General features: G+C 43.0%; 1 protein-coding gene across 4 annotated transcripts; it reads right to left on the bottom strand.

Moving 5' to 3' along the window:
* Positions 1-2,207: 2,207 nt before the first annotated feature.
* Positions 2,208-23,358, bottom strand: DCUN1D1 (defective in cullin neddylation 1 domain containing 1). 4 transcript variants are annotated; one of them, XM_082319689.1, is made up of 10 exons: positions 23,211-23,358; positions 15,036-15,225; positions 14,271-14,487; positions 12,828-12,996; positions 12,102-12,232; positions 7,466-7,548; positions 7,117-7,213; positions 3,123-5,604; positions 2,721-2,874; positions 2,210-2,372 (listed from the first exon to the last, which is right to left on the bottom strand). In XM_082319689.1, the coding sequence occupies exons 2-8, from the start codon at positions 15,036-15,038 to the stop codon at positions 5,525-5,527; spliced, it is 780 nt and encodes a 259-aa protein (XP_082175815.1). In that variant the 5' UTR covers positions 15,039-15,225; positions 23,211-23,358; the 3' UTR covers positions 2,210-2,372; positions 2,721-2,874; positions 3,123-5,524. The 4 variants fall into 4 exon arrangements, with proteins under 4 accessions (XP_082175817.1, XP_082175815.1, XP_082175814.1 ...); XM_082319688.1 differs by having other exon boundaries at positions 2,721-5,604; XM_082319690.1 differs by having other exon boundaries at positions 2,721-5,604; positions 15,036-15,200.
* Between the last annotated feature and the right edge of the window lie 284 nt (positions 23,359-23,642).

Genomic DNA, 23,642 nt, shown 5'->3' with positions numbered 1-23,642 from the left:
CTGGCCTGGGGGAGCCGCGCCTGGAGCCGGGCGCAGCCCTCGGCCTGGACGGGTTTTAGCCTTCTTTCTGTCCCTGCATTATTTCCCAGCTGGGCTTTCTTCTTTGCAGACCTGGGGTTTTTCTGTGAATGTGTTCACTGTTGGTTGGTTTGTGCGTTCTTTGCTTCTGTTCTTTGCTTCCCGCGGCAGGGTTTGTCTGGTTCCTGCTCCTGTCGGAACGGCTCGCTTTGTGCCAGGAGGAGGAAGGAGGGGATGCTCCTGGCGACCTCCGCTCTTCCCGTCAGTCGTCTTAGAAGCGCATTTGCATCGGTATTTGCAAGGCTTCTGCTTTCCGTAGTTTTTTCCCTGCTTGTAGAGGCATCAGAAATGACTCAACAGCGAGCCCTCGCCTGCTGCCAGGCCTCGGTGGCTTTCCTTGAGAGGAAAGTTCTCATCGCTTGGAAGTATTCGCCGTGCTCTAGCTCCGGCCGCGCTCTGGTGCTGTGTTGCCACCAGTACAGATAGCCGTTGTCGCTGTAGCTAGGACTTGTTTGTTGTTTCCCGTTTGTATGAATGCACAGGCGTGACCAGCAGCGGCGGGGCGGCTGGAGACGCCTCTGCGTGCGGCGAAGGGGAGAGCCCCGCGCTGCGGGGCACGGAGCAGGGCTTGTCGGAGGGAGGCCCCTGCTGCGCCGGGGTTCGTCCTCGGCGGTGGTAAAGGAAATGAATTTCATACAGCAGTGGGTTCTCAACCTCTTCATGTTTTGGCAGTGGGATAAAAGATAATCCATGGGGCGTGCAGTTTAGAAAGGGGAAAACGGTTAAAAATGAGACCGACTCTCAGGTATAAATAAGGTATCATTTTTGCAGCGAAGACTGTATTTTCACAATGCCCAGTTACGGTCCCGTGAGAGATTTCAGGTTCCAGGCATCCAAAAATAACAAATATCTGCTCTCCTGTTTTTTCACTGAAGTGTGATCAAGTTCTGCTGCTTTTCTGAAGAAAAATACGTGAATGCTCTCATCTCTGCAAGCAGTACCTTTTCAAAGATGTCGATCCTTAACTTCAGGCAAGTAAGGGGCGTTGACAGCTGGAAACCGTAGCAATAATTAGCACCGAGAATTCCGGACCTCAGACACTGTGGCTGCCGCGTGTTATTATTGATTCTCTGCCAGCGAGTCGGTGTGCTTGCTTCTGGTACAGCTGGGGCAGTAGCAGTTGTCTTAAAAATGGTTTATGAAAATTATATTTATTAAATAAAACTTTCAGTTCCAGCTGAGTCATTGTTTCAGTTACGTAAAGGTTGGAGAAGAGCGGCGCCGCTGCTCCTCGCACCCAGCACCACGCGGGGCTGGAGAGGGCCAAGGGCGAGGCAGAGCGGCCCCCGCCTCGCTCACTCGCGCGCGCACGCTCGCACACACTCACATGCACCCGCGCACACTCTCGTGCACACTCACACGAACTCTCACACACTTACACACACTCACTCTCATGCACGCACTCACACTCACTCTCACATGCTCTCACACACGCACTCGCTCACGCTCTCGCGCACACACGCTCTCACACACTCGGCCCACACACTCATTCGCCCACTCCTCACGCGCGCTCCCGTGGGCGCTCGCACTCTCACGCACTCACACTCTCGCACACAGGCTCACTCTCCCACACTCTCATGAACTCTCTCCCACAACGCTCACACACTCTTACACATTCACACACGCTCACACGCACTCACACGCACCCATTCTCACACGCAGTCTCATGTACTCACGCACTCACGCACACGCTCTCACACACACATTCACACACGCGCTCTCACGCACTCTCTGCACTCATTCTCGCGCATGCACTCACACTCTCACTCGCACTCACAAACTCTCACACGCACTCTTACACTCACACGTGTGCAAGGCGGGGGTGCCTCCGGCCGCTCCCGCGGGGCAGGGCGCTGCCACGGGCCGCGCGTTGCGATTCCCGCCCGGGCTTCGGCCCCGTCTCTGCACCAGCAAACGTCGTCGGTCAGCGGGCAGCCGCCTGTTCCTGATCCGAGGTGCAGGGTCGTCATTCCCGCCCCGGGAGCTCGGCGTGACGTTTTGTGCTCTAGAGACGCAGGAGTGAGTGCGCAAGGGAACCCGCTGCAACGCTACGTACACCAGCGTTCCTTGGCTTCCAGAAGCGGGCAGCCGACCTCCGGGCCGTTCCCATGCCCAGGGTGCAGGCGGCTCTTCGAACTGGCAGGAGAAAACGCCCCGTTTCTGACCGAGACGACGACAGGCGGATAGCGTGTGAGCAAGCATTTCACAGTGGGGGCCACCCTCTGGGAGCTCAGAGGCCTGAATGGCACCACGCCTTTAAAAACCGAAGGTAGTCAGCGTTCCATACCTGAAAGCTACAGAGACTTCTGGCAGCATTTAAATAAAGCGTGAATGACAGAAGTTTACTAAATGCATTCTTAAAAAATTATATTTTTCTTAAATAAGTATTTCTCAGTGTGGATTTCATTGTAAAACAGTCTTGAAGCAAGCTGTAAGTTACTTATGAACAGGCCGATCACTCAGAGTCACCCAGGTACGTAGCCTGCAACCGCATTTAAAGAACGCGCGCGCTGTGTGAGGCGTCCTCCTCCCGGGCCGGGCAGCGGCCGCGCGGGGCGGCTGGGAAAGATGGGCTCCGGCTGCCGCTTGCGCGCACTCGGAGGCCCGAGGCTGCAGCCGTCCTCCGCTCCCCCCCGACTTACCGACAGCCTGTGGTTGATGCCGAAGACAAGGAGCCCACGCTTGCTTTTTTCCCCTGCTTAAAAACACGTTCCAGACATCAGCCTGACACGGCATTCCCCGACCCAATGCATGAGAAGACGTAGTCGTGGCGATTTCACTGGAGCTTTATTGCCTCTGTTGGTCATGAGAGGGATTGTAAGAAGTTACATTTCAACTTACAGAGATATGTAAATGATGGATTTTTTACTAAATATAATCTCGAGATTAAGTGTTTTATATCAGGGCACTTCTAATTTTGTACATATTTAATGTATAAAAACAGGTTACAAACTTGATGTTCGCCTTCTTTTTTTCTTGACATTTGGCAAAATTAAACTGATCCATTTAGGGGAGATCATCAAATTGAGGACATAAGCACTTACGAATTAAAGCAATCCAAGTCAGCAACTGTCTGCATTCTTAAAAAAAAAGAAAAACCACACAAATATATAAAGGAAAAAACACATGGCCACATCTGAGCATGTTTCAATACAAAATATTCCCTGTAACCGGGCATTTTGTCCCCAGAACAACACCCTGTTCAATCAATGTTTCTTTCGACTTCAGTCGCTCATTTTGAAAAACTTCTAAGATGCCATCATAGCACAAATAACCCTTTTCTGCAACATAATTAGTCAAAGTTTTATGTATTTCTTTATAATTACACAGTAATTATACGCGTGTAGTACCAAACTGATGACAACACTATTTTGTTGAAAAGCTCTCGCCCTCAGAAGGAATACGCGTTCAAACACGGCGGCGTCCCGCCCCGGCGCCCTGTGAGGGGCAAGCTGTGCTGGGGCAAAAAGCCAGCCCGCCCCCGCTGCAGGCTCGGCCGGCTTGGGCTGAGCCATCCCCAAGGGCCCCGGGGCACGGGACAGCCCCCAGCGGGAGCCCCGCGGCGCCTTCTGCCACCCCCTCCTCAGGTCAAGTCCCCGTTCATATTTACACGACCCCCAGAAGGGAAAGACTGACAGCAGCACCACCCCGGCGTGGGCACGGCCGGTCCCCGCCGCTGGAGAAAGTCTGCCGTGGTTTTGGGGCGCGGTGTTCTTGAAATAACCGCACGACTGGATTCTCCTAAAAGAGCGCTGCTCTAAAGGGCGCTAGTCGTACGCCACCTTCAGGGAATACAAATAAAAAATTTTAGCAGTTTAAGAGTCAATTTTTTCCTAAAATACTTTTCGTGTTCTGCTGTTCAGTGCAAGTACCAATTACTCATGTCAACAATAATTAATTCTGGCCTTACAACGGGACTACTTAGAGCACGGACTTACTTAAACCTCTGTCCTTACTGGTAACTCTATGGAGCTTGGTATTTTCCGGATTGTTTAACAGCGTAGTATTTATCAAGTCTCTTCACAGGTAACTAAGTGAGAAGTGAAAGACCATGTTTGTTTAGCACAGAAGCAGCTCAAGAGCTCCTGTAATATTAAAAATAAAGAAGAACTGCACCTGATAAAACCTGAAGAACCCAAATGCTTTAGTTAAATGCAGTAAGAAAGACAGTAAGTAGTAGTGATGGATCAACCAAATAATTTAAGCAAACAAAGCCAGTGCAGTATTTTAGATCTGATCTGTGCTTGTTTGGGAAAGCTTTACTCTTAGTCTCTGTATTTGGCAACCACGGTGATATGTCAATTTAAGGAAAACTCAACAAAATAATTTAAAAAAATGGGTGTCATCCTTAATAACGGCAGTACCTATATGTTATAACGATTTAACTTCCTTCTCAGGATAATGGTTTCAAAACCCAGAGTCACATCAAACTCACCAGCTTCTTGTACAACAGGGCCATTTGTTTCATCATACCTCAACCATAAATATTCCCTGTCTCAATTTAAAATACTGGATTGTGTAGCAAACATTTAAGACACAAATTCAGTATATTCAAGTTTTAGATTTCCACAGAAATGAAAAACCTTTCTTTGACAGACAGAGAAGCATGTCAAAACTGTCATGAAATTTGATTTCTTGGATATAACCTAGAGAATATTAGATTCTCTCATGATGCACACAGCTTATCTCAATGACGCTCACTGAAGGCTGACCATAACATTAAACACGGGTGCTTTAAGCGCACAGCAGTTGTGTCGTGCTTCGGCTGTTCTCACAGTCAGTCGCTGTACAATCAAACCATTCAGATAGGCACCTAGATACCCCAGTAGCAACAACCTTGGGTTTTCTTGGTTATTTCTGTAATTGTTTTTCCCAGATACTCAAACTCACTTAGACAATACCTGTACTTTTCCAGAAAAGAAAAAAAAAATATCAGACCCAGTACGCTTAAATATATCACTCTTCCAGGAAGTGCTATCAATACAGTCTTTGCAACTAGCCCCAAGTGTATATTTAAGGATTCTTTTAAAAACTGTTTTGATGTTGATCTGTATAATTCGGATGCCATACAACAGTTGTCTGATGATGACCAGCATTGTGCTTTATGTGAAACCAGAAACCTCAAAATAATCATAAAGCTTCTAGGACTTATGGGAGATGAAACTAGGGTGGTCCACCAAAAAAAAAAAAAAAAATCCATGATGAAATCCACAATGTTGGAATTTTAACGGGCAAGAGTGGTCCAGACTAGAAGAAAAGCCCAAACCACCAGTAGAAGAATGAAATATGATATGGTCCAAGATGTATCCTTAAAGGTTTGTCTCAACCCCCAGCCATATTGTGAGGATTGATCTTCAGTTCAGTCCAGCCAGCAGAAATTGACTGTGCAATTTTCCATTTCAGGTATTTGTACAGACTATGTACACGCTAGAAGGGTCCTTTAGTGCTACACTGTCGTACTTTTTGTCCCAGCAATTTGAGGGCGTGCAAATTCCACAAAGTCATCAATAAGAACTGGCCATGCCCCTAAAAGGAAAAAAAGACCAGAACGTAAGAACTCGGTTCAACAAGGCATTCTTTTTAAAGCTTCAGATCTAAACAAGTGATTTACTTTCCAGTCGTAACTAGGCATAGTTTCAAGCAAAAAATTGTAATCCAATTTTCTTGCTTGAAATTTAAGAGCTGGTTAAAGATTTCTACTTCCTTTAAGCCCAGTTAATAAATATCCCTTTCAAGGGTTGTGCTTCTTCACCCTCCTGACCAAAAAAAGAAGGAAAAAATTAAAAAAAAAGCTGACAAAAATTCTAGCTTAAAAGTGTCCTGGTTTCAGCACCAGAACTCGATCCCCAGGATGGCAATAGCCGCTTAAAAAACGTGGAACAGTGGATGAAGCAGTCTGTGCTGCACACAGCAGCGGATCTTAACATACTGCAGCATCTGCTGCTCACAGTTTGATTTTGCACGAATGCAGTGCTCATCCGTTACAATCGGCACGCTTAGCCGTACCTCAAAACAACAAAAGGCACTCCGATAGCCAGCAACACGGTATCATGCCCTGGAAGGCTGGTATTACGCTATATATCCCCTTCTGTATTCCTTATCAAGAGGCAGCTAAAACGCGTATCAATATTGTACATATTATGGGCAGCCGTACCCAAAGAGGTCCCCAGTCATGTGCATGATGGTCATGTGAAGGTTAAAAATAGTTGTGGGATGGTTTTCTTCCCCCCTTAAAATATTTTTATTCCAAATCATTAAAACATGCTTTCTGCCTTTAATCTTTCTAAACTACACTGATTTATTGTGGGCAGCAGCCCCTTTGCTCAGCGATAAGGGAATGAGAACTGTCCATAATTTATTTAATAAGTTGTAGAAGTTTGCTCCCCTCTCTCTGGAAGCATCAGAAGTTTACAGTTTCCTCCACTCACTGAACTGATCTGCCACCAACGCCTGAAGGTAATTAGCTGTTCTTGGCTACAGGTGGACTGGAAGAGGAAAGGTCAATACACAAGTTTACAAGAAACACATTTGGTAGGAAATAACTTAGGTTTAGTAATCCCTGTATGCTGCCAGCTTCACTTTAATATTATTACATGTCCAGTCTTCACATAAACTGAAGCAACCAAACTTAAAAAACGATTCTCAGCTAAGAAATGCAATAACCAGAGGACCCTTGGAAGAAATGCACAGGCCATGAATCAGTTACTGGGTTGAAGATGCCAAAAACCGCGCTGACAGAGAATGTGTTTTTTAAACGGACAAATACCAGGGTTTGTCTCAATAATAAGGAATTAGTATCTGAGCTCAGACAGAAGTAAAAAAGCAAATGGACTTAAGGAAGTTTCAGCATTTCTTTTTTAAACTGCAGTGATAAGCAGACGGTAACAACATGCACTGGAGTAGCTCTAACTGGACTTTAGCTCAGCAGTGATATTCCAATTATGCTGTTATTAGACAGCCGTGCCAAAGCAGATATGCAGTAGTACGTGCAGCATAAAACACAGTCAGAAGATAACGAAAGAAAATGGAAACGTTTACCTTCCTCATCATAGTTAGACATATCATCTGCTATCATTGTACTAAAGTCTAGAAGAAGGTTCCAGGTATCCTTAGGAATTGATCTTTTATGATGTTCCTGTTTGGAGGGGTGGAAAATGTATACTTTAAAAAAAAAAAATAAATTAAAAGCCTTTATACACATTCATTTTTACTGTCTTGGACACATCCATTTCCCCAAAACTTCTTTCTCTTGTACACACTACAAAGTGCAGTACCGGGGATCTGGGTCAAAAAAGTCTATTATTTCATCTACTCAGTAATTGAAACTTATTTATCTTCCAAGCTTTGAAATTACTGCAGTCCAGTTTAGGTAAAGATTTAAACTTACCAACAAAAATTTGTTCCACAAGTCTAGAAATTTAAATCTTCCATTAAGTACTAAATTCCAGTAGGCAATGGCCATTTCTAAATCTGTAATATTAAAATATATTACTCTTAGAGACATACATTTCAAATATATCATCTCCAGAGGTATCTAAGATGAACCATATATTCATAAAGGTGAAAAGAGTAATCTAACGCAAATATACACATGGATCCTTTACAAAAAGGCAACGATAAATAAAGTGTTACACAAATATTTGATAAATTTCGACACTATCACTTGAATATAGAACTGAAAATTGCCCATATTAATACCTAGCATATCCAAAGCACGCATATGCCTTTTGCTATCTAACAATAATTTAATTAAGATTCGGTGAAATATTTTTGTCTTAGAAATGCTATTGACTCGAAAAGAAAACATGTAGTATTTTGTAGCAAGATCTGCTTTAATTTTTTTTAATATATAAACTACAATTTACATAAAACTAGCTTTTTATGATTTCATTTTTAGAGCAACCTTGTTACAGGTGCTGGCTTTGTAACATGGCTTTTGTCAAGTATTCATTTCTGCAATCGGATTTCCTTTTGAAAAAAACTTTAAGTACGGTACAAGCAGATGGTTGATGGTTGGTTGGTTTGTTGGTGGTCTTTTTTTGGTTGGGCTGGGTTTTTTTTTGTTGGCTTGGGTTTTTTTCCTCCCCAAAGACTCCTGCTAAGTTCTTGCTTGTTTTGACTCTGTCTCTCAGGATGACTGAGAAACCTGAACCGACCCAGTTCAGGAACAACCCGCTGCTTGCCAGGCACCAGCGTGCTGCCGTCGGCAGCGGGTGCTGTTAGCGCGGCACTTAGAGGCTGGTTAGTCTGGCACGTAAGGAAAAAACCAAAAAACCTCACCTCCCTGGTATTTGCCGAAGGCTAAACTGACACGCATTTACTGTTTATTAGTGGCGTACAGTAACATGTTAGCTGATAAAAGAAATTTATGTATCTGAGCTCTAAATCTCTACCTAGCGTGATCCCCATTCCCAGGACCTGCAAGGACCTCTGTACTGTATCACAAATGCTACCAACTGTGATCTTTCTGAATTCCGTACCCATCACCACGTACACACAGTAACCCCAAAAGGCCACCTAGTTAAGTGACCTCTTTTTTAACAAAAGCCTATATATTTTGCAGTCTAGCAAATCTCTCCTTCCATAAACAACCCTCTCGTGAGAGCAGAGAAGAGGCACATGATCAACCGCACCTCGGGGAAAAAAAGAAAGAGAAAAAAATCTGACAGGACAAGAAAACCACTCCCTTCCCCCAGATGCCCAGGCTATTTAAAAAAACAGGGAGGTGGACCTTAGAGGTGAAACCAACAGCAAACAAAACAAAGCAAGAACTCGGCATTGCTGGAGGGAAAATAGATGGTGATGGGGGGAGTTTATGAATTGTTTAGTATCTTTGATATTAAAAGTTCTCCTCGAACAGCACATTCACATTATAATGCTTCCTGACCAAAGTAAAGAATAAAGTTTGTGGAGGATTTTCCAGCAGCTGCAAAGGGGTGTGATTTCAAACGCGTTAAGTTTGAGTTTTGAAAAGCAGGGACTAATTAAACCGAAGTCACTACTCCTCAGTAAATAAGCTATATACGAAAATGACAACTTATTAAAGAGTGCAAAGGCTAGGTATCTCTCTTTAACAGAAGGTTCTGATGCAAAAATAGGCACTTCAGCTTTCAACTAAAACTGCTGCCTTCCTAAAAATGAATAGATACGAACTTCAGATTAAGCTGATCAGGTGCTCAAGGAAACAGATGAGAAAACCAAGTTTTATTTATTTGTGATGCATTAACAGCAGGCATAGTAAAAAATGCAAGGTCATCAAATTGCTGCGTATTTATAGTGGTTTATAAACAAACTGTGCATTTCGACATGCTTATACAATTCTGAGATTATTCTTGTGGGTAAGCAAAGGCCTTTACAAAACAGACCTCGGGATGCTGCAACCTCAAAGTCATTATGTGAGTCCAAACATGTAAAGCACGAAGACATAAAGCCTTCGGACAAACTGTATGTTGTAAAAGAAATTTTATTAAATCACAAAATTCGAGAGTAAAGATATAATTTTAGGTTTTCATAAGAAAGTGAAAGAATGCTCAAGAAAGTCCTCATGGATCAAATATTAAAGTCTCAAAATATAAGCTCCATTTTGAGTTTTATCCAGCGAGATGCAAGAAAAGAAAACAATGATGTTCGAGATGAACATCAGCTAACAGGTATTCTCAAAATGATACGCAGGTATCACAAGAAGTTTTAAGACATCCACAGTACTTACACCGTAGTAAGGAACTACGCAGAGGAAATGCCTTTCCAGAACTGTGCCTGAACTACTGCACAACGTTTGGAAGATTAGAGACCAATATACATTAAAATCAATTTGCAAGTTCCCACAAGCAGTTATTTAGACACTCCAAAATTAATTGCCTCACTAGGAGCACTTGCTTTTCAGCACTGTACTTCTCCCAGTATTCTTTTGCTTCAGGGTTTCCAGAATTATTCTGCCCTATCGTAAATTCATGCCTAGAACTGTGTATTTATTGGCACCAAAAGGGTTGGTAAGCATCCATATTTTAAGCTTAGTTCTACATCACTTCCAGACCCAGACTGGAGGGAAGGAAAAAAAAAAAAAAAACCAAACACCCTTACACTATGTATATGCTGTATGAATCTGAGAAAACTATTTGTGTCTTTGTCACTGCTAGCGCTTAACCTGCATAAAGAAGCTTTAAGATGAACGAGAAATAAAGCAAGGGACTTGGTTTTCCTGGTAAATAATTTTTACTGAAGTCTGTTCCACCTGGGATACTCAAGACTCATTTCCATAAAGGACTAGGGGGAAAAAAAAAAAATTGAGAAAAAGAATGCAAGTCTTCCTTATACCTTAGAAATATGGAGAAGAAAATAAGAGGCAAGTACTACATCAAACAGTTCTGTTATTCTTAAGTTTTGAGAAAATATAATTAAAAATGAACAGGTAATTATGATATCATAGTGATTTGTCATTTCACTTTTACCACCTTACAGGGATTCTGCAAAATACTCCTTGTTGTGTGAAGCTGTTTAAAGATTAAAAACGACATACAAATGTTACACCAGTAACCATAAAAAAACAAACAAAAAAACCAAAAACAAACAAAACAAAACAAAAAAAAAAACCACCACCCTGCACCCTGCAACTGTTCACACTGCAGAACTGATTCCACACTGACACTCTCCATAACCTAACTTCTGTCCTCTCACAATTCAATTACTGTCCACATTTTCCTTGTTGTAGCAGCCTAAAAAAATTGATATGACTTTCTACAAGAAATAAGAATCGGCCCATTCATTGATTTGCAGGATTCAGATCTGACTACGTGCGTGCACAAGTATTTTTACAGAGTTTAGCAGTGCTCTTTTAGCTTCTTCAAAGACAATGAAACTCACAATCCAAGTGAAAACAAAAAATAGGATACAGAAAGATGTTAAAGAATGACACAGAGTCGAAACTAAGACACGGAGCTTTTGCTTATTTACTTATTTTTCAATATCCTTTTTAAACCAGAAGTTGGTCTGCATATAAAAGACAACAAAACCAAAGCAGAATGCTCATCTTTCCACAGCGCACGAATGCAAAGCTGGTCAGTGGCAGTCAGTTTAAGGCATTTTCATTACTGAGAAAAATAAATTCACAAGCTGCCAAGGAAGAACCTTTCAGTATTTTATTTCTTCTCAAAAGTAGGACAGTTAACTTAACAGTTACAGAGTCATGAAATACTAGTTATGGTTAATATCTCAGCTACACTGTATATAAATGAATATGCATTCTGCTTGAAAGAAATTTTTGTTCCCTCATCTTTGCTGTTTTGAATAGACAGATCTACAGTTTCTTCATTTAGTTCCATCTGAACTGTGCTGTTCTGTCACGTTTTTGGTGGTGTTTTTTGTTTTCCAAAAAATAATTATTTTTAATAAGCGATTCCTCCATTCCACCTGTTATACTAATCAAAAGCACAATCAGCAGAAGAAGAGCTCCGAAATAATGAAAAAACAACATTCAGTGAGATGGGGGGGGGGGGGGGGGGGGGGCTGTAGGTAGGCACCTATTGCCAACAGCACAACAACAGGCATCAAGCCCAGGATACAGAAATCGATTTGTACTATTCCTATTCTATTTTGCCAAGAAATCTGCAAGCATTTTTGGTGTTCCAAGAGACTAGACAAGTGTACTTACATGGAATCGGTTTTACAGCTTATATTTATCCTAAAAGTGAAAATTCAATTAATCTGTTCAGTGCTGCAAATTCTAAGTGGTATAATTATGCCTTCAAAATAAGACCATAATCCATTGTGCTTGCTAAGAATTGCACACACTCTTAGTGAAAGAATAAACCCTCTCTCATAAAATTTTGTAGTCTGTACTAATGATGCAGATATTTCTATCAATTTGAACCCCTTAAATTGACATCTATCTTTCACAACAGAGAGCTGTATTTTATCCCACGGATGGCTCTTTCAGACTCACTGGATCACAATAATATTTTCACTTACTGCTCTAATCAGTAATTTCCCATATTTACGAACAAATGTTTATGATTAAGAATACATACCTAAACCTTTCTGTCCTGGATTCTTTGCGAAGTTGAAAGTAAACTGATAGAAATCCTTAAATCTTCCTGGCTCTTTTAATTCTTGTTCCATTTTAGGAATCTGGGCCTTCAGTTTTTCTATGCTGTCACATCTGCATTTTAAAAAGCATGTTTATTTGTGTATTATTCATTTTGCCATAAAATACGAGTTATAACTTAAACAAAAATTTATAAAATTTTTGTGGAATACAATACGATTATCAAAACAAAACTCAGGAAGCCTTTAATTAGTCAAACAAAGAAATGAAATTGTCGTATTTCTTCACATTGCCATTTGCACATACTAGCTGATGCATCAGATTCTATAATCCACAACATTTTTAGAAAAATGTGATAAAGACTACTACATTCTCATAGGGCAGAGAAAACCCAGGTATGCTAGACTGCAGGCCAACATCCTTGCTTCACCTACCTGAGTAGCTCTATGGCAACTAACTGAAATACTCACACAACCAAAGCAAGTAGTGCTCAGAGTTGCTTCCCTTTTTTTGGTCACTAAGCATCTAGCACATAGACAGCAGGTGCATTTTTACAGAGGCAGACAAGTGATGCTAGACTTTGAAAAGTCTCCGAAGTCTGAAGGGACAATGTGATTGTGACTTCCCTAAAACAGGGCTGCTTCACCATACATGCCAGTTTCTGACCCTGGACTACACTGTCAGTGTGTAATACTTACTGCACACTTACCCTAGCTCAGTCATTCCATCCATGAATTCCAGCTTTGAAAATTCACACTGTGTGGCAGCTCGGAATTTCCATGCAATGATGAGTACAGTAATGCTGGCTGGGTCAAGAGCTAGATCATCACAGAACTGCTGTATACCATCTATACCAATTTTATTTTCATCTTGAGGATCTTTGGGATATAAAAGTAAGTATCAAGAAAAAGAGATCTTTTGAAAAAGCTAATTTATTCAACATGAGTATATAAGATAAGCAAACATTTTCAAGAAGCCATTTTTAGGATCAGCCCTTATAAGTGGATATTTTAAAAACAAAATTAAATTAGTATTTTCAATGGTTAAGCTTTAACAATTGAAGAAGTTACTACAATAAAGCCTCCCATACAATGAAGCTTATGGTATTTTTATGGGAGAGACAAAAGCACCACACAAACATTTGTTTTCTGCTTAATAACATGCATGATATTCTGACTCATTCCGTACAGAGAACAATGGTCCTTTCCCACCAGCAGACTTAATTATTGGCATCTTTGGTAAGACTGCCGATCTGCGTACCATTATCAACAATCCCGCAGTGTCCATTTGCAAGCTGTACTGATACGATTATCAAATCTGCCCATACGCTACTAAGTCAACATTAGTTTTATGCATTTTCTGGCATCACCAGCAGGCATGGATTGGACATGGGAACCTCCAAGAGGAAAGTTATGCTGCCCCATTACCGATTCCAAGTCAGCCAGGCACACTCCTCTTTCCACGAAGGAATCAACATCTGGTCTGGAAGTGAGATGCTCACATTTCAAGTGCACTAACAAAGATCTACTAATGCAAGCCAACAAAGACTTCAGGAAAATGGTATTTGGATTACGCGTGCATATGAGAACTGACAGAAAATGTAGCACTCATTTTTAGGTTTTTTTAAAGTGCTAAAACACAGAATTTGTTCTACTGTACTGAATCCACTTTACTATTTGTGGTAGGATATCATCAGTTGAACACTGGCTATATAACAAATAGAGAGACTTTGTTTTCTTTTCCGCTCTGATAATAAGCACAAGGTGAATAAAAATTAAGGTAGAATCCATCCTTGGTATGCAACCTTTCGCTTTGTCAGGAGCAAGTCCTGAGTGACACGCTTTCCCCAGAAGAATCACCTAAAATTCACATTAATCATTACAGTTACTCACTGTACACACAATTCCAGCTCCAGACCCTAACCTTGTATAAATGTACACATATTTAGGGCACGTAAAGCAACTGCATGTAATCCGTGTGAAGCAGAAGCCTACATACGTTCCCCTTTTAACTTGTATTACTAGTAATAGAAAAACACAGCCGAAAGAGACGGTTAAGATTTCCAAGCACAAGAGCACAGCCGCAATGATACACTGTAATTAAGAATACATACCTACAACTAGGAAATAAGCCTGAAACTCAGGGTACTCACCTTTGTATCTGTTATATAGTTGCTCTAACTTCTTTCTGTCCAATGATCCTTTAACACTCTCTCGTATATAAAGTTCAGGATTTTGGAAAAAGTTGTCTGTTGCAACATCTAACTTCCAGTCATTTTGAGACAGACAACTCACCGCTGTCTTTTCACTAGATTGTGTGAAGACCATAAACTGACGCACTTTATCCTTCTGTGATGATTTCAACTTGTTCTAGTAAAAACAGACAATACTGTAACTAGAAATGTTTTACTGGACAAAAAAAAGAAAAAAATCATCGGTATTGTCAATATTTTTAAATCAGTACCTTTTATAATTTTCCCAAGCAATTAGAAGACTTTCTCTAACTGCTGCAGCAGTTAGACACTCAAACCAACACTTATTTTCTTTCTTTCTTTGTTTAAATTTAAACTTACCTTCATTCTAGGTACTTTACATTGTAACAAAACTGAGTTAAATCACCACAAAAATCATGCTGGCAAAGCAACCACAGAAATAAAAAAATGGGTATTCTTATTGCATATTTGGAGGGAGAGCTGAAGGGCATATCAAATTCATATACAGCTGTAAGATGGGACACCTTTCTATTTAAACCAATTTTTGTTTTTTAAAAAGAAAAAAAGCATTCTCCTCTTAATACAAGAACGCTACACCTACCAAAAAAGGGCAATTGAGATGCCTAAAGGAAGCCCATGGCTATCAAAAATTTGACGGATTAACTGCCTCAGCGGTGCGGCAGAAGAGGCCGTTTAGCAGCTTACCATCGCTGAACGAGCGGCCGGCGTTCATTCAGTCCCGCCTGCCGAGCTACCAGCAACACCAGCGAGTGCAGGACCGGGCGCGCGCCCAGGCGGCCAGCACCGGGGTCTCTGGACGCACCTCTTGACGGCGGCAGGGAACGAGGCTGGGTCATCCGTTTCAGGGAGCTACACACCAAAATATCTTAAAAGACTTTTTTTTTTTTTTAAAAAAAAAAAAAAAAAGATTTTTCACTTTGAAGGTGCTCAACTCCACCTACATAATTTGCAAAACATTCATTCCTGTGAGGAGGCATTGTCTCCATTTCACAGGTGCAGCAACTGAAGCTAAAAAAAAGGGGTAAGTAATTTTGCCGGAGGCGGGCAGGGGAGCGAGTAGCCAAGGTGAGAGCTCTGGAATTTCAGGCCTCCTGCCCAGACCAAGAGACATCCCTCTCTGCTCGAGCGCAAAACTGAACGGAGAACTTGCTGCCAGCAATTTATCAGCATAGAGTGATTCCCAAGGATATTTCTGATGAGGAGAAGCACACTCAGTGGTTCAAGGCAGTTAGTTACACAAAACTAACTGCTGATCAGTGGAAAACGATCATACAGCTCTTGCACTAAATCCAAATTCAGTTCTAAAGTTCAAAGCAAAAAGACTCCTAACGTTAAAACTTGGTGAATAAAAGTTCTGCCTTTTAAGTCAGGATTGCATCTCTTACTCGGCACAAATATTTCATTTGTAGTTTACCTTGCATTCTAACCAAAACTTGTATATTCTGTTCATCATCGTAATTTCCAAGTGCGTGGCTCCTTCTCAGGGAGTATGGGGGAAAAAAGGCCAGAAAAATCTCTAGACGTGATAAACTATCCTCAGCCAAAGGGGGAATGGTTTAGGAGCAGTACAAGCTCAAGCGCTTCATTCCAAAGGATAAATAGTGTCCAATCACATCATCATTAGAAAAAAGAACTAATGCTTCAGAACACAAATTCATCTGCCCTAAAAGTCAAAATCAGTTTTTTGCTGCTTGATGACAGTGAATGTGAACACTATTATTCGTAAGAGTAGTTAAGATACCAGCTTCAGAGTTACACCTTTTAAAAAAAATTACAAGAGCATCACGTTTGGCTTAGACTGGTACCCACAAAATACACTAAACAGACCAATACCCCTTAAATTAAGATCCCTTTAAAAAAGAAAAAAAAAAAAAAAAAACAAACCCTCCCCCCACCGAAAACCCCCTATATCTACAACACTTAGCAGAAGCCAAAATTTTAGCACACACTGCAGACTTAAACGCAGCGATATTAGTTAGGTTATACTACTTTTAAAGTTATAATATGTTGCTGCTTTATTTCAGCCTCTTGAATAAATTTCTCACATTGGACCTTTTACTACAAACATGTTTCTGAAACTCAGGTTTTCAGAAGTGGTTCCAGGTAAAGGTCAAGCCACCAGAGCAGCTCCTGCAAAGGCCCACTGCTGACAACTTGTGCACGTTTTGAGTTTCACGGCAGACATTCGGCACCTTACGATACTGAGCTTAATCTTTCCCAAAAATTACTGACTCTGACAAAGCCACGTGGAATGACTTCTGGAAATGACTAATGCATTTTTAGTTCCAGTTTTTAAAAATATATTGTAAAGTCAGATATATTAAAACAAACCATTGAATGAAATCCCAAATGAAGATGAGACAATCCCAAAGCTAATCTTCTGCATCAGTTACCAGCCCCCTCCAATCAGTTCCACACAGCCAGACTGCTGCAGCACCACAGGCTCAGCTGCACTGCACAGCAGTCACACTTGTGACCTGAGCTTTGCTTTGCTTCTCTTGACAAAGCGGGTGCCTTTAGTCACCAGGGTTTTGTTTGTTTGTTTGTTTTTTAACATGTACACATAAGTATGCATAGCCCTACTAAATAGTGAGTATTCTGTAAAACCTCAAGAGGCTTTGTTCTGCCCTACTCTTGCAAGGGTAAGCTCTAAAAGCAATGACATACAACAAAAAGTCAAGGAACAAGTGTACAAGGGCTTCACCGTGGATGCCCAAGACCACAAAAGGTAGTGGGTTTTGTGTGTTGTCACATGAAAGGAGAATGCAAATTAGATCAAAAGATTGCAGCTTAAATCACTATTATGATAACAATTTAAATCCTATATATGCACATGAGATCCTCCTGCGCTTGGGGCTCCCTAAGTGATAGTAACAATATAAAACCTTTTTAAAAAGAACATGGAATTTGCCAAGAGTCAAGCAGCTAATGACACTAATCGGTATAGCATTCAGTAATGTATTAAGATGCAATAAATCACACTGTTCAGCCATAATCTTTTTCTGGAATAACTATATTTTTACTGGTCAAATACAAGTTTATTTTTAGCGAAGGAGTGCAAAGCCCTTTCTTTACATTTGACGAATGCTTCCGCAGAAGCTTGCCAACATGGACAAGACACTCCACATCCTAAGTGACTGGACAACTCTTTGAAGGCCTACTACAGGACAGCAAGAGATGAAAATACTGCTGAGTTTTTATTATCCTATTATAGCTCTTCTTTCATCACATTAAAAACCCACACTTCAAGCAGGAACAGGTTCCAAGCCTTCTGCACTTTTACGGGCTATTTCTAGAAGCCGAGCTCTAACAGTCTATTATTGTTTTAAGTGTGCAATACAGAAGCCAGAGCACCGTATAACCTTTAATCCCGTAGTCATCAGGCAACACATGCCTTGCACTGCAACTGTACGTGCTGTAATGCAATGCAATCCATTTGAAATATCCCAACTTCAGCACTAGTTAAAAGGGAAGATGAATTTTATTTATCTTTCTTGCTAAAATATACAAGTGAAAACCAACGGAAAACAAGTGCAACAAATTTTCTAGTAAGTCTTACCCCTTGGGGTAAGGGGAAAAGGAACAATTCAAATCTGCAAGCCTTCAATCAATTCTGTGTGGTATTCAAGCTACCTTTTATAATGAGGATATCATAAGAGACAGGAGGTGAACTTACTTTTAAAACACAGAATAACTTCTCTAAGTGAAAAGCTACATTGTGTAGATTCTTAAAACTAGAATAATTAAATCTTTCCCATGAACGTCTGACGATATAATATTAATTTTAACAAGAAAAATTTTCCTCTCCCCATCAAGTACTAAATTTGATAATTCTAATTCGATAACCCATCCTTGACAGTGACTGGTATCAGATACTTCAGTGAAAGATGAAAAATAAAAATTAAAAAAATACTTGGGCTTTTTTTCCCCAAGTATTTTTTTTTCTGGCCTCAGACTGACACTCCCCCGCCTAGGGGAGTAAGCTTTCCCAGTCCAGGGACAAAAAAAGAACGCTAGAACTGACCTGCCACCTCTGACTATACAGTTGTTTTTCCTTACCTTCTACACTCAGTTTTTAGTCACCTCAAAGATCAGCTCTGCAGACTAGTCATCAACGTTTTCTGGACAGCTAATATCCGTATGAGGGCTCCGCTCTCCTGGGTAATGTCCACGCGAAACAGTAACAGCCTTCGTCCCACACTCCCCGGACTAGAGAGCTGAGGATTCCTACCAAAACCCTGTTCTTGAACTTCGCTCAAAGGTTATACGCAGCTGCCAGCTAGACAAGCAGTGCACGCTCAGTTTGAAGCATCCCTGCCCAAAATTCCTTATGGCCCCCAAAGAAGGCATTCGCATGGTTACTCCTTAACGAGTAACTGCTGCTCACCTTTCCCTTCCCAGCTTACAGATGCTCTGATTCCTGCTAGTTTCACTGCTAACTAAAGGAATTTGAACGATGTGACATCTGTGCTTTTGTTTCAGTCAGGACTCAAAGAAAAGCCTGTTAAGTTCTCATGCATGTGACAGGTAAAAAGCCTTTTCTAAAATAGTATCAACCTCCACAAAGTCTAGGCTTTTATACTAACTGCATTTAAACCCCAGCAAGAGATCTGGCTGCGGGAGGCATCCTTGCACTCTCCAAGGACCCCAGTGATGTCAGAGTAACTTCAGCCCACGCACAGAAGAACCGGCTCGTGCCTGTAATAACCTTACGGATCACGACCGCCGGCTTTCTCGCCTCTTTATGCGACACTAATGGTCAAGAGAATATTGCTCCCTTACAGCGTCTGAATCATTCCACGTTGGGCTGTATCCATTACAGGAATGTACAAGACACCTGCAAATAACCTGGTTTACTGCTTGTATTCAACAAACACATGGCTAAAGCTTAAAAGGCAAAATCATGAGTATTTCTCTTTGTTTGACAAGAAAACAAAAGTTAATCACAACAACAGAAGTCTATAAATACGCTGAATTACATTTTAATCCACCAACTGTCATGGCATACATGTATACTACCAAAAAACCCATAAAATCCAAGTTAAAGACAAAAGCAATTAAAGTAAGTAGCCGTTGTTTCTGTGTAATGTAAACAAACATGCCCTTCAACTACACTTTATTTTCTACAGCAGTTTCTCGAAAAGAGGGCACACAAAGTAAGATCGTCAGGACATTCTTAAGCTGCTGTTTCAAACCGATGTGAAATCCATTTGTCTGCAGTGGAACAGAACAGAACTTAAAAATTTACAAAGTCTGTTGAGATATAAAATCCAAGGGAAAAAATCACAAGCAACATAAAAGTTGCTTTTTACACCCTCTAATGTTCTTTTAGTGCATAAAATTATTTTAGTACTTGCATATGGGCAGAAAGTCTTCCGTAGAAGATCAATATACAGCTACCCAGAAGAATGCAGTAGTTTTAATAGGGTTTTAACGTAATTCATGTTAACCTGAGAGGTGAAGGAAACACCAAAAATCAGGCTTTTTCAATTAAAAAAGGACAAAATAAAGCTGTCAGTCGTTTAGCGTTCTTAACTCTGGTCCAGGGCAGAAGCTCTATCCAGCCATTAGAAGCTACATTCATACCTTATATTTGCATTGGCACCATAAAACATGAGTGAAATATCAAGAGCTACATAATAAATTTCACACCTTGTTTTCAGAGTAGTTCATAGTCCTGCATAATTTTTTCATGGCTCTAGATAAAAGTGATTTTACAGTATAAGTTCAAAGGGTTCTCTGGTAAGCTGGGAGAGGAAACAAGATCATGCACCATCTTGTCTAGCACTCATACTACTCCATCCTAAGCGTAATGCCAAGAATCTACAAGTTTTTCTACAGGAGAAGCAAAACCAAAACCATTTAATATCAACAAACTACTACAGACATGAATACGCACCATACAAACCAGCCTTGCAGAACAGCTTGTGGAGTTAAACACTACATAACAATGTCATGAAGTACAGTAACATTACAGGAGACAGCGTCAGACGTGAAATTCTTGTAATACTAAATCTTTACAACTTCCTGTCACCTGAGGTTTGCAGTAAGAAATTATGTATTTATCAGCATAGAAATATTCTTCAGAGAACACAAACTGGATAATACAATAGATCATGTAAATAGAGATAAGGTTAGCATTTGGCTCTGGATAAAGACATGGCTACTCACACACTTGCCTTGATTACCATGCATAGTCCTAAATTCAGTAAACCACTCAGAACAGCACAGGTAGTAGCTCTTCTCCTCAGAGAAGATGGCGTAGAGTATAATGGACCAGCTTGCTGCTCGGTCTTGATTCACAGGCACATTACTGGTCCTCAGGACGAGATGAAGCAGTCGCATACCAACAAATAAGGTGAAGGAGACCACTTCTACAGATGCTGCTCAGATCAAATGAAAATGTGGGTGAGAGAGGCAGATTGCTATCAGCAACCCAAGGAACACTGCCAGGACGGTGTACCTGAGCACTGGACAGAAAACACTTGCCAAGTTACCTAAATGGCCAGAGCGAGCCGAACAGGCTGCTGTAATGGTCTCCCTTCCAGATATTGGACAAAGCCAGCTCGAAGCCAGGAAACCTTTATCCAGAAAGCACTGGCCACACGCACACCGGGGAGACTAAGTCAGAGCCAGAAGCGCTCTGACGGGCGGTGCTGCATGGGCGCGTAGGAGCCAGGCCCCAGCTGCAGGAGCCTCTGCCGCAGCATTTGCTGTGCTGGACAAGCAACCCAGCCCCAGGAAAACCTGCCACAGCCACTGGAAGGACTAGCCAGAGCAGTAGTGCACACGGGCAGAAAAATGCGGCGTTGAATCTCATGTTTCCGGATGGACATCTTCAGATCTCTGTGAAGAAGTCTCCCTACTCTTCCCCCTAACTAAATAGAGGATTTTGACATACCGCAAGTATAGGTACAGAATCCTACACCTGGGCACTAGGAACAATTCATACCTGTATTTACTACTTATAAAAGCTGCAGCCTGTCATTTAGCCCCACTTCAGTGTCTATGTCATCCTTTCACCGGGGTGCTGGAGTCAACAAGCACAACCTGGAAAACAGTTGTTTGCATAGTGCCTAACAACTATGCTTGGGGCCATGACTACAGTATTCAGATACTCCCTCCAATCTGATAAATACCAATCTATCAGTATAGTATTGTTCCACAGAATAGATCTGCTAGTTCTTCAGTTAACTATTTCCAAGAAGATTAAGCAGATAGGATTCTGCTGTTTCTTACAAAAAGCTATTCTCAGAATAACGTGCCTCACTATTTCTGTTATATTGTGACTTACTACAGTATTATTCAATTTAAATTTCTAACCACATAGCCAGCCAGTAACATATGTACGTACAAGACATCAACTGCGTATTTTGCATACCTACACTGGATATACTGTGAGACAGCTCCAGGTGATTTTTATGGGAAAAAGTCTTCATAAAAAGTTGTGTGACACTACTGCGTAAGTGCTATTTGAGGCAGTCCCAGAACTGCAGAATTACTATAAGACACCTCTACAGTCTGAACTTTACCCAGACTTTAGTTTTAAGCTCCCATAAAAAACTCAAGTAAAGATCTACATCAAACTATTCAATTAAAAATTATACTAGTAACATAGTGACAAGTTTATTAGAGGTCTACGTGCTGCATCGCTACTTTAATCCCGGCTAACCAAATTTTTCTGCCAACATAACTCCTGATGTTAAAGGTGACATTTTTATTTTTTCAATATGCTTTTAACACCCCTCGCCAGAATAGTATTAACTGCAGGTATAAGATATCTTTATACACCAGTAAGCATACACCAGTGGATCTTAGACTCCCTCCTACACCCTTCCTAGGACAATATGGCTGCTATAGAAAAGTACTATTTTGAATTGTACAGGTATAGCGAAAGCTGTACAACTTTTGTATACAGAGGAGGCCTAGAAGTACGACTATAAGCATGTGCCCCCGGGTGCATAAGACACTGTGCAAGAGACAATAAGGACCTTCCTTATTTAAAGCTAAGGAATGTCTTTTTCTTTTGTTCAGGTGACCAAAAATAGCAAATTTTGTTCCAACCACTGCGGTTTCCCTCTAGAAGAGGGAAGGGACAAAGGCAGTTGATTTGAGAGCCCACAGCAAATCCTCAGCTATACGGAAAAATATTATGGAGAAAATGCAAGATAGATAGGTTTTCCTGTACAACACTCATATCAACAGGAGCCTTACCAAAGCCTCAAAACAACTACCCAGAAATTCCCCAACATAACCCCAGCTGAAGGAAGATCAACATATCCAAGTTTCCCAGTACACTGACAGCACCGACCGGGCCCCGAGCCGCCCGGCACCCTGCGGCACGCCCCGAGCAGCCCCTGGGGTCTGGCAGCCCCCGCACCCTCCCCGGTCACCGCTGCTCGCCGCCGCGCACAGGGCGCAGGCCAAGCTGCCCACAAAGCCCCGCTGCGGCCCCCGTCCCGCACACAACGGGCGAGCCCGCAGCCCCTCGCCGCGGGCGGCCTGACAGAGCCCCGCCGCCGAGGCCTCCGCGAGATCCCGGCGCCCCCCACCTAGGCCCCGGCGCTCGCCCCCGTCCAGCAGCAGCCTCCCTCCCGCCCGCCGGCCCCGGCCCACCGCGCCGCCCTCCCCGGGCCCCGCACGCCCTCCCCGCCCTGCCCGGTGGGAGGGCCGGTGAGCCCACGGCCCCCGGACACCATGGCCCGGCTGCGGGGCCCCCGGGACCGGCCCCTTCGCCGCTCCCGTCGAGCCGCTCCCGGCCCGCCACGACTAGGCCCCGGCTGCCCCTGCGGCGCCGCCGCGGCTGGCCGCCCCCGGGGCGCCGGGCCGGGCCGAGAGGCGACCCGGGAGGACGCTCACCATGTTGAGGGCTCTGCGGGCCTCTTCCCTCCCGGCTCAGGCGGAGACTGAGGGCGGCAGCGGCGGCAACGGCTTCCTCCGGCGGCGGCGGCGGCTCCCGGCTCCTCACGGGCCCTTCCGCCGCCTCCCGCTCATGCGCAGTGCGGCGCATCCCCCGCGCAGGGAGCCGGCGCTGCGCGGCCGCGGCGCGGCGGGCGGGAGCCTCCGCCGGGGAGCGGCCCGGCGGCCTCCCCTGCCCGCGGGGGGCGGCCCCGGCCCCGGCCCCGGCCCCGGCCGGGTTTCTGCGGGAGCGGCGGGGAGCGGCCGGCGCCCGCGGCGCGGCGGTTGGGGCTGCGGCGCCTGTGGCGGTTGGCCGTCGCAGGCAGCTGAGGTGGGGGGCGCCGCACCGGGGCGGCTCGGCCCGAGGAGGGGAAGGGGGGGAAGCCCGCTCCC

Source organism: Platalea leucorodia, assembly GCF_965183815.1.
Source record: "Platalea leucorodia genome assembly, chromosome: 8".
Lineage (NCBI taxonomy): Eukaryota > Metazoa > Chordata > Aves > Pelecaniformes > Threskiornithidae > Platalea > Platalea leucorodia.
Note: the sequence above shows the minus strand (reverse complement) of the source record. Positions and strands in the feature narration are given on the sequence as shown.

Coding starts and splice junctions, on each gene's coding strand:
- DCUN1D1 (XM_082319691.1), bottom strand. Junction 12,997..14,270: donor ACTATATAACAGATACAAAG/GTGAGTACCCTG, acceptor TATATCCCAAAG/ATCCTCAAGATGAAAATAAA. Junction 12,233..12,827: donor GATGGAATGACTGAGCTAGG/GTAAGTGTGCAG, acceptor TTTAAAATGCAG/ATGTGACAGCATAGAAAAAC.